The sequence below is a fragment of the Nicrophorus vespilloides genome, unplaced genomic scaffold (genome assembly GCF_001412225.1).
Source record: "Nicrophorus vespilloides isolate i.1.1-1 unplaced genomic scaffold, Nicve_v1.0, whole genome shotgun sequence".
Classification (NCBI taxonomy): Eukaryota; Metazoa; Arthropoda; class Insecta; order Coleoptera; family Silphidae; genus Nicrophorus; species Nicrophorus vespilloides.
In genome coordinates this window covers 770,628-781,249 of record NW_017100083.1, presented here as the reverse complement: position 1 = coordinate 781,249, position 10,622 = coordinate 770,628, and the positions used below count along the sequence as shown (strand labels likewise).

The window sequence follows — 10,622 nt, the reverse complement described above, 5'->3', positions numbered from 1 at the left end:
CTCCTAATCCACCGCCTCCGCCTCCTCCCAATCCTCCGCCTCCTCCTAATCCACCGCCTCCTCCAAATCCACCTCCAAATCCGCCTCCTCCACCATAACGGCCGTACGCCATCCTCTTAACCCTAACCAGATCATCGGAATCACCCTTAACTTCGAACCTCGTCAAAACCTGCAATTAAAACACAAGAAATTAATTTAAAAATCCACAATACGCACCTATATCCAAATACCTCATCCTCAACCCTTTCTGCCGTGGATAAAACCACCAAACACGCCGCAACAGCGACTGCTACCACAAAAGAACGCATCTTACCGTTCTCTGGCTACCGCATCACTTCGCATCTCCTTTTATACTATTCCTCAGAAGAACGGAACTGACGAATCACACAATTAAATTGGCACTAAAAAAAAAATTTAACAAATCCAAAACAGTATTACGTAACGCCCGCGGCGTATGGTGAATCTGAAGGTGAGATTTTTGAATCAGCGTTGCGATCATAAAAATTAATATATTTTTAATCGAATTATAATATGCACGTACCTTTTTAGACCTATCCAATGGTAATTCCCCAGATTACGCTAACATTTGCCACTGCGTTTTTGCATCAGACGGACGTATTTCATGCTTTGTGCGAATATCAATTTCGTCAATTTATATATTAATATAATTTCCAAAAGTGAACTTTTGCATAGTTGGGAGTTCTTATGTGTGTTTTGATCTTTGTTTTAAATTATGCAGTTGTTTAACTTGTTTTAAAACAAGATGATTTTTTTATATAATTTGATCTCAATTCAATGATTTCTCGAAGTGTAGGTCTTCTTTAAAATGTACAAACAGCTTTGATTATCCATGTGTCATTAATTTATTTTTATTCGAATTTATTTATATTTATTTCATTTGAATTATTTATAATGTTATACATGTTTTTATTTTAACGTATTACGTATTTAAAATACTATTAATTTAAATAACTGATATAGTAAACATATTGAAATGATGTATTTTGTATAATATTATCAAATTTATTGAAAACTATACAATTTATACTAATTTCAATTAATTAAATTTATAAAATTATGATTTTTTTAAGTAGGTTTTGGATGTTTAATAAAATGTACTATGATTCATAGTTTCAATTCTGATTTTTTTTATTAATTAATACGTAATTACAAAATTATAAAATCTTGGATCGTTTGAAGACTGTGTGTGAAAGTGATTGATTAACGTCCGCTGAAAAAGAGAATTTGTCAATAGAATAAAGTAAGGTAGAAATTGGTAATTATAATCTTACTAGCCGCCTTTTCCGAAAGAACCCGAAGATGCTGAGGCTTTGCTCCAGGAACCGGATCCGCCGCCTCCTTTGCCGCCACCTCCCCAACCTCCTGGTCCGCCGCCACCGCCTCCTCCTCCTTGATGGCCACCACCACCGCCACCTCCTGGGTATCCTCCGCCACCACCTCCTGGATATCCACCGCCGCCTCCTCCTTGGTGTCCTCCTCCACCGCCGCCTAATCCTCCTCCGCCTCCTAATCCACCGCCACCTCCGCCTCCTAATCCGCCCCGCCACCTGGATATCCTCCGCCACCTCCTCCTTGGATGTCCTCCCCGCCACCTCCTGGGTATCCTCCGCCACCACCGCCTGGATATCCTCCTCCAGCGCCACCCAATCCTCCGCCTCCTCCTAATCCACCGCCACCTCCTTTGCCAAATCCTCCGCCGCCGCCGCCTCCGAATCCACCGCCTCCTCCGAATCCGCCACCACCACCGCCTCCTTTGCCTCCGTATCCACCATACGCGGACCTCTTATCCCTGACCTCCTTCTCGCCCTTGGCTCCATCTTCCGAAAACTGCAAAAAAAAAAGAACCCGTTAGTCCCGTGCATCCAATGCACCAACAACAAATACATTTTCCGGAAGCTTTTGATCGGCCAACGATGGCGGGAAGAACAGGAGAGCTACGGGTCTGCCGGCTACTTTGCTATCGTTATTTTCCGAAATGCCGTTGTCGATGCCTTCGCTCAGCTCCTCGTTCCTCCTTCCCATCAGATCAACCAAATACACTACACCTACCCTTTGGCTATCGACCGCGGCCACGAAGACCGCTACTGCTGCAAACACCACCACAGCGGAACGCATCTTGGTGTTCTCTGTCTGCTCCAACAAATCGCATCAGCTTTTATAGCATTTTTCAGCACATGCAGAATAATTTGCAAAAGCAATAATTGAAAATAAAAGTAAATCCAAAACGGTGGTTATTACATAATTCGCGACGGCGCATGGCGACTTTTGAAGGTGAGGTAATTCGAATCGGTGCAACGGGATATGCCAATGAGAAAAGGAGAGGAAACACAAAAATATAACAGAAAAAAATAAATAAAAGAACGTATTTCCAGTTAATAACTGATCGTAATTAATTGAGGTTTCTTTGAATTTCAATTGATATCCAAACTCATTGTTGAGGTGCCGCCAAGGTTTCCTTTAAATTTCAGCTGGTATAGAAAGAGCGCACGAGTGTTCCATCTCATCTAGTCAATAACAACCTTTTGTTTTATGTATACTTTTCTCTCTCTCTCTCGTCAATTAATATTCGACACAAAAGGATTTGCAGACTGCAATCATATGTTAATACTAAAAATAATTATTAGTAAAAACCTTAATGGAATTCGTGCGGTGAGCAGACAATAGACAAAACCAAATCGTATCGTTTTACGATGAAGTAATTTCAAATACTAATTAACTATAACTTTATACCTGGTTTACTTGGAACATACAAATTACATTTATCAAATTTTTCATTTAGATTCATTAGATTAATTTCATCTATATTTAAAATTTAAATAAATCTCACGTAATGTCTTAATCCATTTAGAAACTAAACTTTTCTAATGAAATTGGAGCAAAATACGTTATTGAAATAGTTCATAAAAGAACAAAAACATAATTCTTATAAGATTTGACTTAATTTACAGAATGTTTACTTATGTTTCAAAACAAAATAGAAAAGAACTGTTGATTTTATTTTTTGAACATGATTTTGTCTACGTCAACTAAAAACCTACTGTGGAAACTACGTGGCTTCTTCATTGTATTACAGTATAAATAAATAACAGTACATGCAAAATGTCTGGTTATTTCCTAAATAAATAAAAATAGTTACATAAGCAATTAACAATCCACTTCAACAAAAACCAATGGTTTTTCCATTTCACTATTATAAATCAGGATATGAAAATGTTCTAAAAATATGTTCAACTAATTAATGAACACTAATTTATATACGAAATATTGCAGAACGCTTCTAATTAGATCATTTTCGTGGATGTAAATATACAAAAAACCAAATGAATTTCTTTAGAAATTATGCAGTGAAATGTATTAATTATAGATTTTAAATTGTTTTTAAACCACGATTGAATTGCAAGAATATATTTTCAATTTCCTTTGAAGAAGTTATTTGGAAATAGTGAAATTCATCTTCCTTTAGTATTTATCAAATCTCAAATTAGAGTATGTTATTATAATTGTAATTTAGGAAATTATTTGATTTTTAAGACTATCATTGAAAAGCAACAAAACTTTATGTTAGATGTTCATTGATTTCCTTCAGCTCTTTGAAAATTGTAAAGATCACAAATAGTTTACTTGAATTCTATTCAGTTTGCAAAAGGTGTAGGTCAAAACGCCAAACGATGACTAATTTGTATTAATCATCTTCAACATGTTTTTGTTGTTGTTACAAGATGCAAATTATTTATATTCAGTTTTCTTTCCGTCTTATTGATAGTTTTTAATTATAACAATTATTGTTTTGTTACAAACGAGAATTGGTTTGTTAGAAACGAAACGCTGGATCCGCCGGAGGCTTCGAAACTTAGTACATCCCATAATCTGGGTTTTTCACGGCCAATTATCGCCGCAGTCCGCGCTCACCGAAAAACAATATTAGCATTCAGCGAAGATCATTTGCTTGATGAGAAACGGTAATTGTGTTTGCACAATTAACACGTGCATATATTCTGATTAATTCGCACAGTTGAAAGTAATAAGGAAGAGGAGGTCGAACATCGAAGAAATTATGCAACAAGAACAATAATAACAAACAAACAAAATATCCGTTCTCTTGTACGGTGATGGGCAAAACCTTGAAACGTTTCCCTGAACTCCAATTAACATTTCGCTTTTGTTAACAACAAAATATTATTTATATTTTAATTTATTTGTATATATATAAAAAAAATGAAACATAATATTGAACGCAAACAAACATAGTTTAAAACACAAAAAAAAAAGTTAAAAAAATAATAGTAACATAAGTACTCGGAATGGTTAATTATATAATAATTTTATGAAAATATAATATCGTTGCAGTGGATGATGATGATAACATCAGGCCGGATTCACTTGATATTGAGGAACAGAGTTATAGGACAGTGGTCTGACCCGTAGATCGTGTTCCTGATCACGTTGTCACACACAGAGTTCGCCAGACGTTCCGAAATAAGGAAGTAATCGAGTCTCCTATAAACAGAAAACATATTAATGATTTGTATAAAAAAAACATTCACTTTGTTGCTCATCGCAGATGAAAATTTTGAATAAAAACTAGTTTAATGAAGTTATGATAAAAGATACAGTAAAGATTTCATGGAATTAATCTGCTTTTGTGATTTGATACATTTTCGAATCGACGTTATTAAAAGATTGCGAATCATATTTGTCTCCGGTTTTTTTTTTCTCTCGCGTGAATTAAAATGAATAAAATTGTGCACGTACGTATTGTCTTTTTTTAATTTATGCAATAAATGATGTAATTATTTAAGATTCCTGGTACTCTTCATATTTTGTAATTTGAATTGATGGTTTTACGTGACCAATTTTACTACCATAAATCTTCTATATTTACAATGTGACTGACGCGATTGAATAATTTACAATTATTATTTATTCCAGGTATGGTGCTTCGTAAAAACGAATTACAAATCTTGATTACAGTGGAACCTCGCTTAACGAGTTTAATCCGTTCCAAAATTTCAGGATTTTTAGTCGTATAGTGAAACATATTAAAAAATACACATAATATGTGTACACAAGTTTTAAAAATGATCTCTTCTCATCGTCACTCGTTATGTGAAATGTTGCTCGTTAAGCGAGGTTCCACTGTATTTAGAAAAGAAGACACAAGTAGTTTTCACGAATTCCATCTCTTAAAATACGTGCATTATTCAACATTACTCTTATAGAAAATGAGTAATGCACAGCTGAAAATATTTTATCAAATTATAACAATTACGTTTAATTTAAATAAACGTTACTGAATAAAATAGTAACTTACCATCCTACATTCTTACTCCTCGCGTTATTCATATACGACCAGAAAGTGTACATATTTTCTTTGTCCGGATACAACTTCCGGTATGTGTCTACAAATCCGCAGTCGAGGAAATCAGACATACCATCCCTCTCCTCCTGCGTGAAGCCGGCATTCCTCTTGTTCGTCTTCGGATTGCTCAAGTCGATTTCGGAGTGGGCAACGTTCATGTCTCCGCAAATAATCACAGGCTTGATTTTATCTAAATCCTGCACGAACTTCATGAACAGATCGTTCCATTCCAAGCGTTTGGACAACGTGACCAACTTTCGACCGGCATTCGGAACGTACACGGAAATAACGAAGAACTTCTTGAACTCGGCCGTGATGCATCTACCTTCCTCGTCGTGATCTTCGTTACCAATACCATACTTCACATCTATAGGCATCACCTTCGAGAAGAGGGCCACGCCCGCATAACCGTCCTTCTTACTCGACGCCCAGTACTTCTTGTAACCGTCCACCGTGGTTATTTCCTCTGGAAGTTTCTCTTGGCTGCACTTGGTTTCCTGCAAACACAGGACGTCCGCGTTCTCGGCTTGAATGTACGTCAATCCGGACTTCTTCAGCCAAGCCCTCAGACCATCAACGTTCCAACTAGATACGACGTAGTTAGCTTCATCGCCATCCTTGCTCGTTTTCGTACACGAGAATTCTATATTCGAGTAATCCGTATCGGTTTTGTTCATCAACGTCGGCTTCGGCTTCGTCTTTTCCACCTCATCTTCCTTCTTTCTGCCTCTTTTTGGTTTCGAAACTGAAATACTTCAATCAAAAACTATGCTCATTCATATTAAAAAAAAACTATTAACCTGCAGATTCATCTGAATCGCTCGCTTCTTTCAGATTCGTTTGCTTGCCTCTACCTCTCTTTGTACCAGGTTTCTCCTTTTCAACTTCCTCTAAAATAACGAAAACATACATTAAATTACTTCAGCAATAATTCAATTGAGTCAAAATAATTACCATCTTCTTCTTGATCACCCACCACCTCTGTCACTTTTTGTTTCTTCTGTCTTCCTCTACCTTTTTTCGGTTTCTCTTCTACCTTAACGTCATCTACAATAAATATAACATTTTCATCAAAAAATTAAAATACGCGTAATTTAATCCAACTACCTTCAACTGTCTCGGGTTGATCTAATTCTTGGTCATCTTCAACGTCGGCTTGTATCTGTTTCTTCTGCCTACCTCTACCTTTTTTTGGTTTCTCTTCCACTTTATCATCTGCAATAAATATAATTCATCAGAAAACTTATATATACATATATTTATAGTACAACTACTTTCTACTATCTCGGCCCCATCCATCTCTATGTCATCTTCAACGTCGGTTTGTTTCTGCTTCTTCTGTCTACCTCTGCCCTTTTTAGGCTTTTCTTCTACATCATTTTCTAAAAAATAAAATGCATTAAATTTATATAAAATTGGATATCCAGCAAATTACTTTCAACGCTCTTTTCCACATCATCCATTTCCTGGTCTTCCTCAACGTCTGCTTCTGTTTGTTTCTTTTGTCTTCCTCTACCTTTTTTAGGCTTCTCTTCATCTAAAGTAAAAATAACATTTCATGAGATATATGTAACAAGATCGCTTGGATGCTATACCTTCAACTATCTTTTGAACAGGTTGCTTCTTTTGGCGCCCTTTTGTCTTTTTTGGTTCACTGACAATCTCATTTTCTTCAGCATCTAAATCAAATGTAATTAATTAATGTTATCAAATGGTAACATATAATTACCATCTTCTTCTGGAAGAATCTGTTTCTTGGCCCTGCCTTTAGTTTTCTTTGGTTCAACTTCCTCAGTGTCTGCAAATAAAAAAGAAATACTTTTAATATAGCATTTACAATATTGATGTTAAAAGTTATTTCTTAATTGGTTCATAAATGTATACCTTCATCATTTTCAATCACTTTCTCCTTTTTTGCCCTCCCCTTGGGTTTCTTGGGCTCAGGTTTCTGTGCATCACCATTCACTAGAATTATATTAAAATTAAAAACATTTACAAACACAAGGTGCCAATATTTTCACATACCTTCTTCTTCCATCTTCTTAGCCTGCCGACCTCTACCAGTTTTCTTTGTTGGCTCAATGTCACCATTTCCAAGCTCCTCAACAGGTTCCTTCTTTTGGCCTCTCTTGCTTTTAGGTGCCTCTGATTTAACTTCATCATCAACCTAAAATTTATAACAATGATTAGATGTCATTGGACATACGAGTTTTTGCAAAACCGATGCGAAACTTTCGATGTCTCTGTGTCAACATTGATACTCTTCGCGATGTTCTTCCACAACCAAACGTCTTCATACAGATTGACCACAAATTTTAACCCGTCTCATTTCTAATTAGCAGTTGAATGGATCCCGTAACGACATAATTTTTATACAATTGCCGTCTGCGTAGCCTACCTCTTTTGGAATCCCGTTAAGGGGTAATAAGACTTGATAAACAAACGTAGAAGATCTTCAAATAGTATTTGCTATTTGACGCATACTTTGGTCCTCATTTCGTAGTTTTATTACTAATTCTCGTTCTTCCACGCTCGACCAAATTGAAAATTCGCCGGGGAAATCCCAAAATGTATGTATTCAACTGCAGCGTAGCCAACTACATTTTTTGCGTTAACCATGCCATATTATTCTCTCATAAAAATATTTTGCATAAAAGTTGTACATTTATAATAGTATTGAATGTCAACGAGTGTTCTTATTTTTTGTCCCACACTGCATGAAGCGTAAACAATCGTTAGAAACTATATAAACATTTGAAAAATGCAATCTTTCAGGTTATGAAAAATAGTTTGCTCATTTAAATTTGTGTGAAAGTTTACCTTAGGCTCCGCGGCTTTCCTCTTTGGAGGCATATTGAAGATGCTAATGCTACCGGCGTTCCCTTTTGAAATCCAATTCACTTTTCCTTCTGCAAAAGCGAAACGTTGCTTAGAACGACAATAATACAATGAAGAAGCGAACCGGCGAAGAAATGCCGCCATAAACTGGTAACTTCAGTTGCCAACATAATGTTGCGCACCAACCGAAGAAAAAGCAATATTCAAATTGAAAATTACCTACAGTTTGTATTTTCAAATCTTTCACCCATCTTTGGACCCAGTTTGCAGGAAGCGCTCAGCCAAACGCTTAATTGTTCGATCACATGGAACATGACGACAGGGAAAACGACGACGAAATTCACGTTGCGTTAAAACAACAGACTGAAAATTTGTCAAATAAGAAGTAACAATAAATCCACGCTCTTGGGGTGTATATCGCTCCATGGCTTGTTTACAACTAATTCACTATATATCTACTTCATAAATGTCAGAGCACAGGGACATTTGGCCGCATCTGCAAAAATGGTAGCTAATTCAAATTATGACATTACTTTTGCGCCACCTTGTACTTCTTTAATAATACCTTGTCCAGAATAAAGACAATTAATCTAATTAATTGATACATATGTAATAAACGTATTAATTTAGTTGTTTTACCTCAGAAAATACATGTTAATTACTTTGAAATCTATCAAACTAACGCACGTTATACCTTTTTGATTTTTAAAGAAAATTGATTGTATAATCAACTATGAAATATCAACAATTCTTATTTATATTTCAATGTTATTGAAATTATTAACATCATACTTTAATTAATAATTTAACAAATTGGTTTTACTAAAAATTTATTTTCGTGTGAAACTCTTCGAAGCATGGATAAATGCATAGCGCGACGTTACAAGGAACGCACATGTATTTGGTGTCTTTCCTCCTTTGGGTCCTTTTTACTGTGTGACTACAAACTAAGCATTTCCGCTGCGTCCTCGATCCTTGAGCCACGGTCTGCGGCACCGGCGCAGGAAAATGCCTTTCCGTCAACCTTATCACGTTATCCTTAAAATTCTTCGCGTTAGGAGATCTCTGTTTTCTTTGCTCTACAAAGAAAATGAATTAACAAAAGTTTTAACAAATTTATTAGATCTCACCTGTTTTTACTTCATTTGTAAATACCTTGTTTTTCTTAATCCTCATTCTCTTATGGTTAATATCATCAAGAACTTAAACAACTTTTAGTTAACAAAAAGCTTTTTTTTTTATCAACTATTACATTTACCATCGAGTCCCCTAAATAGCTTCTTTGACTTAACTCTGACCTGTCCAATAGTCTTACAGTTCTCCTCCACTTTTACAAGCACTTCTGGCTCCATCATATTTGAACCTCCATCCTCAAGTTGCACCTGAATAACAAATTATAAAAAATTTTCAAGACAAAAAAAAACTTTTAACTAACATTTGCTAATCGATTTTCCTCAATTTTTACTATAACTTCAGGTTCCATTATACATTCCTTCCTCTTGTTTCTAGTATGTTTCTCCTAAAATCAACTAATGGTAAATTGAAATATTTACAGGTTATATAAAGGATTTGGTAAGAAGATGATGTTACCTTACCTTTGCATCCATTGCATTTTGGGATCATCACTATAGCTTACTGCATTTTGCATAGAGGAGTCAATAATCTTCAGTAAAAAGGAAAATTAAATATAAACAATGGACATGCAAATAAACAATAACAGATTATACAAATACCAAACATAATTCTGTTTGTCAAAGTCAGATGTCGCGAATTGGTTTGACCACAATTTGAATTTTAGACTTGATTTAGATAACACATGAAAACTATAAGATATTTAAAGTTCATATACTATTGACTTTCCCCCCTCGATTTACTGAAGGAAACTCATTACCGGAAGAAGAAGATATCATATTGATCTATAAAGTAAGAAAGATCTTTAAAGATTGTTATAAAGAATTTAATAGAAATGACGTTCAAATCTAAGTCAAATTTCTATGCTAAAGTTAATTTAACTAACTAATTTCATAATAATTAATAATAGTTAAAAACCAATATAATTTTATGGAAATACATTTTCAAATATATAAAGTAAATAACTTCCAAATCTAAAACTAACTTATTTAATCGAAAATTTTAAATTCGCAGATTTTTCAATGCAAATATATTACCTGGATATAAAAAAAATAGTTTAAATTAATGAGAGAAAATTTGAATTAAATTTTTACCTAAAATTAGTTTTAGTTAAAAATTAACACAAAACAATATATAATTACTATTAAACAACATATAATATTGATTGGGAACATGATACCTCCTCGGTTTTTTACTTTCCTGCCAATTAAGAAATAATATTTGTCTACCAGGTTTGCATGAAAGGATTTTCTGAATTTGTTCTAAGCTAAAT

At 34.8% G+C, this 10,622-nt stretch overlaps 4 protein-coding genes across 9 annotated transcripts; all 4 read right to left on the bottom strand.

Annotated features, from left to right (window-relative positions):
• Window positions 1-12: 12 nt before the first annotated feature.
• On the bottom strand, window positions 13-443 carry LOC108566995 (acanthoscurrin-1-like; the record flags this gene model as incomplete). The annotated part of the gene is made up of 2 exons (XM_017927167.1): window positions 231-443; window positions 13-169 (listed from the first exon to the last, which is right to left on the bottom strand). Coding segments are annotated over exons 1-2 (235 nt in total), but the record flags the coding sequence as incomplete, so codon positions are not given.
• A 681-nt stretch (window positions 444-1,124) lies between these two features.
• Window positions 1,125-2,185, bottom strand: LOC108567006 (glycine-rich cell wall structural protein-like). 2 transcript variants are annotated; one of them, XM_017927182.1, is made up of 3 exons: window positions 2,071-2,185; window positions 1,293-1,848; window positions 1,125-1,231 (listed from the first exon to the last, which is right to left on the bottom strand). In XM_017927182.1, the coding sequence occupies exons 1-2, from the start codon at window positions 2,134-2,136 to the stop codon at window positions 1,552-1,554; spliced, it is 363 nt and encodes a 120-aa protein (XP_017782671.1). In that variant the 5' UTR covers window positions 2,137-2,185; the 3' UTR covers window positions 1,125-1,231; window positions 1,293-1,551. The 2 variants fall into 2 exon arrangements, with proteins under 2 accessions (XP_017782671.1, XP_017782670.1); XM_017927181.1 differs by lacking the exon at window positions 2,071-2,185 and adding an exon at window positions 1,906-2,064.
• Window positions 2,186-4,258: 2,073 nt separating this feature from the next.
• Window positions 4,259-8,351, bottom strand: LOC108567056 (DNA-(apurinic or apyrimidinic site) lyase). 2 transcript variants are annotated; one of them, XM_017927260.1, is made up of 12 exons: window positions 8,201-8,351; window positions 7,406-7,547; window positions 7,265-7,345; window positions 7,110-7,178; window positions 6,976-7,059; window positions 6,816-6,917; window positions 6,655-6,762; window positions 6,488-6,595; window positions 6,335-6,427; window positions 6,181-6,270; window positions 5,333-6,125; window positions 4,259-4,518 (listed from the first exon to the last, which is right to left on the bottom strand). In XM_017927260.1, the coding sequence occupies exons 1-12, from the start codon at window positions 8,231-8,233 to the stop codon at window positions 4,398-4,400; spliced, it is 1,824 nt and encodes a 607-aa protein (XP_017782749.1). In that variant the 5' UTR covers window positions 8,234-8,351; the 3' UTR covers window positions 4,259-4,397. The 2 variants fall into 2 exon arrangements, with proteins under 2 accessions (XP_017782749.1, XP_017782750.1); XM_017927261.1 differs by lacking the exon at window positions 8,201-8,351 and adding an exon at window positions 7,779-7,948.
• Window positions 8,352-9,031: 680 nt separating this feature from the next.
• Window positions 9,032-9,916, bottom strand: LOC108567057. Of its 4 annotated transcripts, none has more exons than XM_017927262.1 (5): window positions 9,809-9,916; window positions 9,654-9,737; window positions 9,471-9,600; window positions 9,349-9,420; window positions 9,032-9,297 (listed from the first exon to the last, which is right to left on the bottom strand). In XM_017927262.1, exons 1-5 carry the CDS (start codon window positions 9,839-9,841, stop codon window positions 9,041-9,043), a joined length of 576 nt encoding a protein of 191 aa, XP_017782751.1. In that variant the 5' UTR covers window positions 9,842-9,916; the 3' UTR covers window positions 9,032-9,040. The 4 variants fall into 4 exon arrangements, with proteins under 4 accessions (XP_017782751.1, XP_017782752.1, XP_017782753.1 ...); XM_017927263.1 differs by having other exon boundaries at window positions 9,477-9,600; XM_017927264.1 differs by having other exon boundaries at window positions 9,814-9,916.
• Window positions 9,917-10,622: the final 706 nt, after the last annotated feature.

Bases quoted from the DNA above. Each gene is read 5' to 3' on its own strand.
- LOC108567057 (XM_017927262.1), bottom strand. From the start codon at position 9,841: ATGATCCCAAAATGCAATGGATGCAAAGGTAAG. The intron at 9,738-9,808 runs GTAACATCATCT...AGTTGATTTTAG, and splicing joins GCAATGGATGCAAAGGTAAG to GAGAAACATACTAGAAACAA. The intron at 9,298-9,348 runs GTGAGATCTAAT...TTTTCTTTGTAG, and splicing joins TACAAATGAAGTAAAAACAG to AGCAAAGAAAACAGAGATCT.
- LOC108567056 (XM_017927260.1), bottom strand. From the start codon at position 8,233: ATGCCTCCAAAGAGGAAAGCCGCGGAGCCTAAG. The intron at 7,548-8,200 runs GTAAACTTTCAC...TATAAATTTTAG, and splicing joins GGAAAGCCGCGGAGCCTAAG to GTTGATGATGAAGTTAAATC. The intron at 6,763-6,815 runs GTAATTTGCTGG...TTTATTTTTTAG, and splicing joins TGTGGAAAAGAGCGTTGAAA to AAAATGATGTAGAAGAAAAG.
- LOC108567006 (XM_017927181.1), bottom strand. From the start codon at position 2,043: ATGGGAAGGAGGAACGAGGAGCTGAGCGAAGGCATCGACAACGGCATT. The intron at 1,849-1,905 runs GTATTTGTTGTT...TTTTTTTTGCAG, and splicing joins ATCAAAAGCTTCCGGAAAAT to TTTTCGGAAGATGGAGCCAA.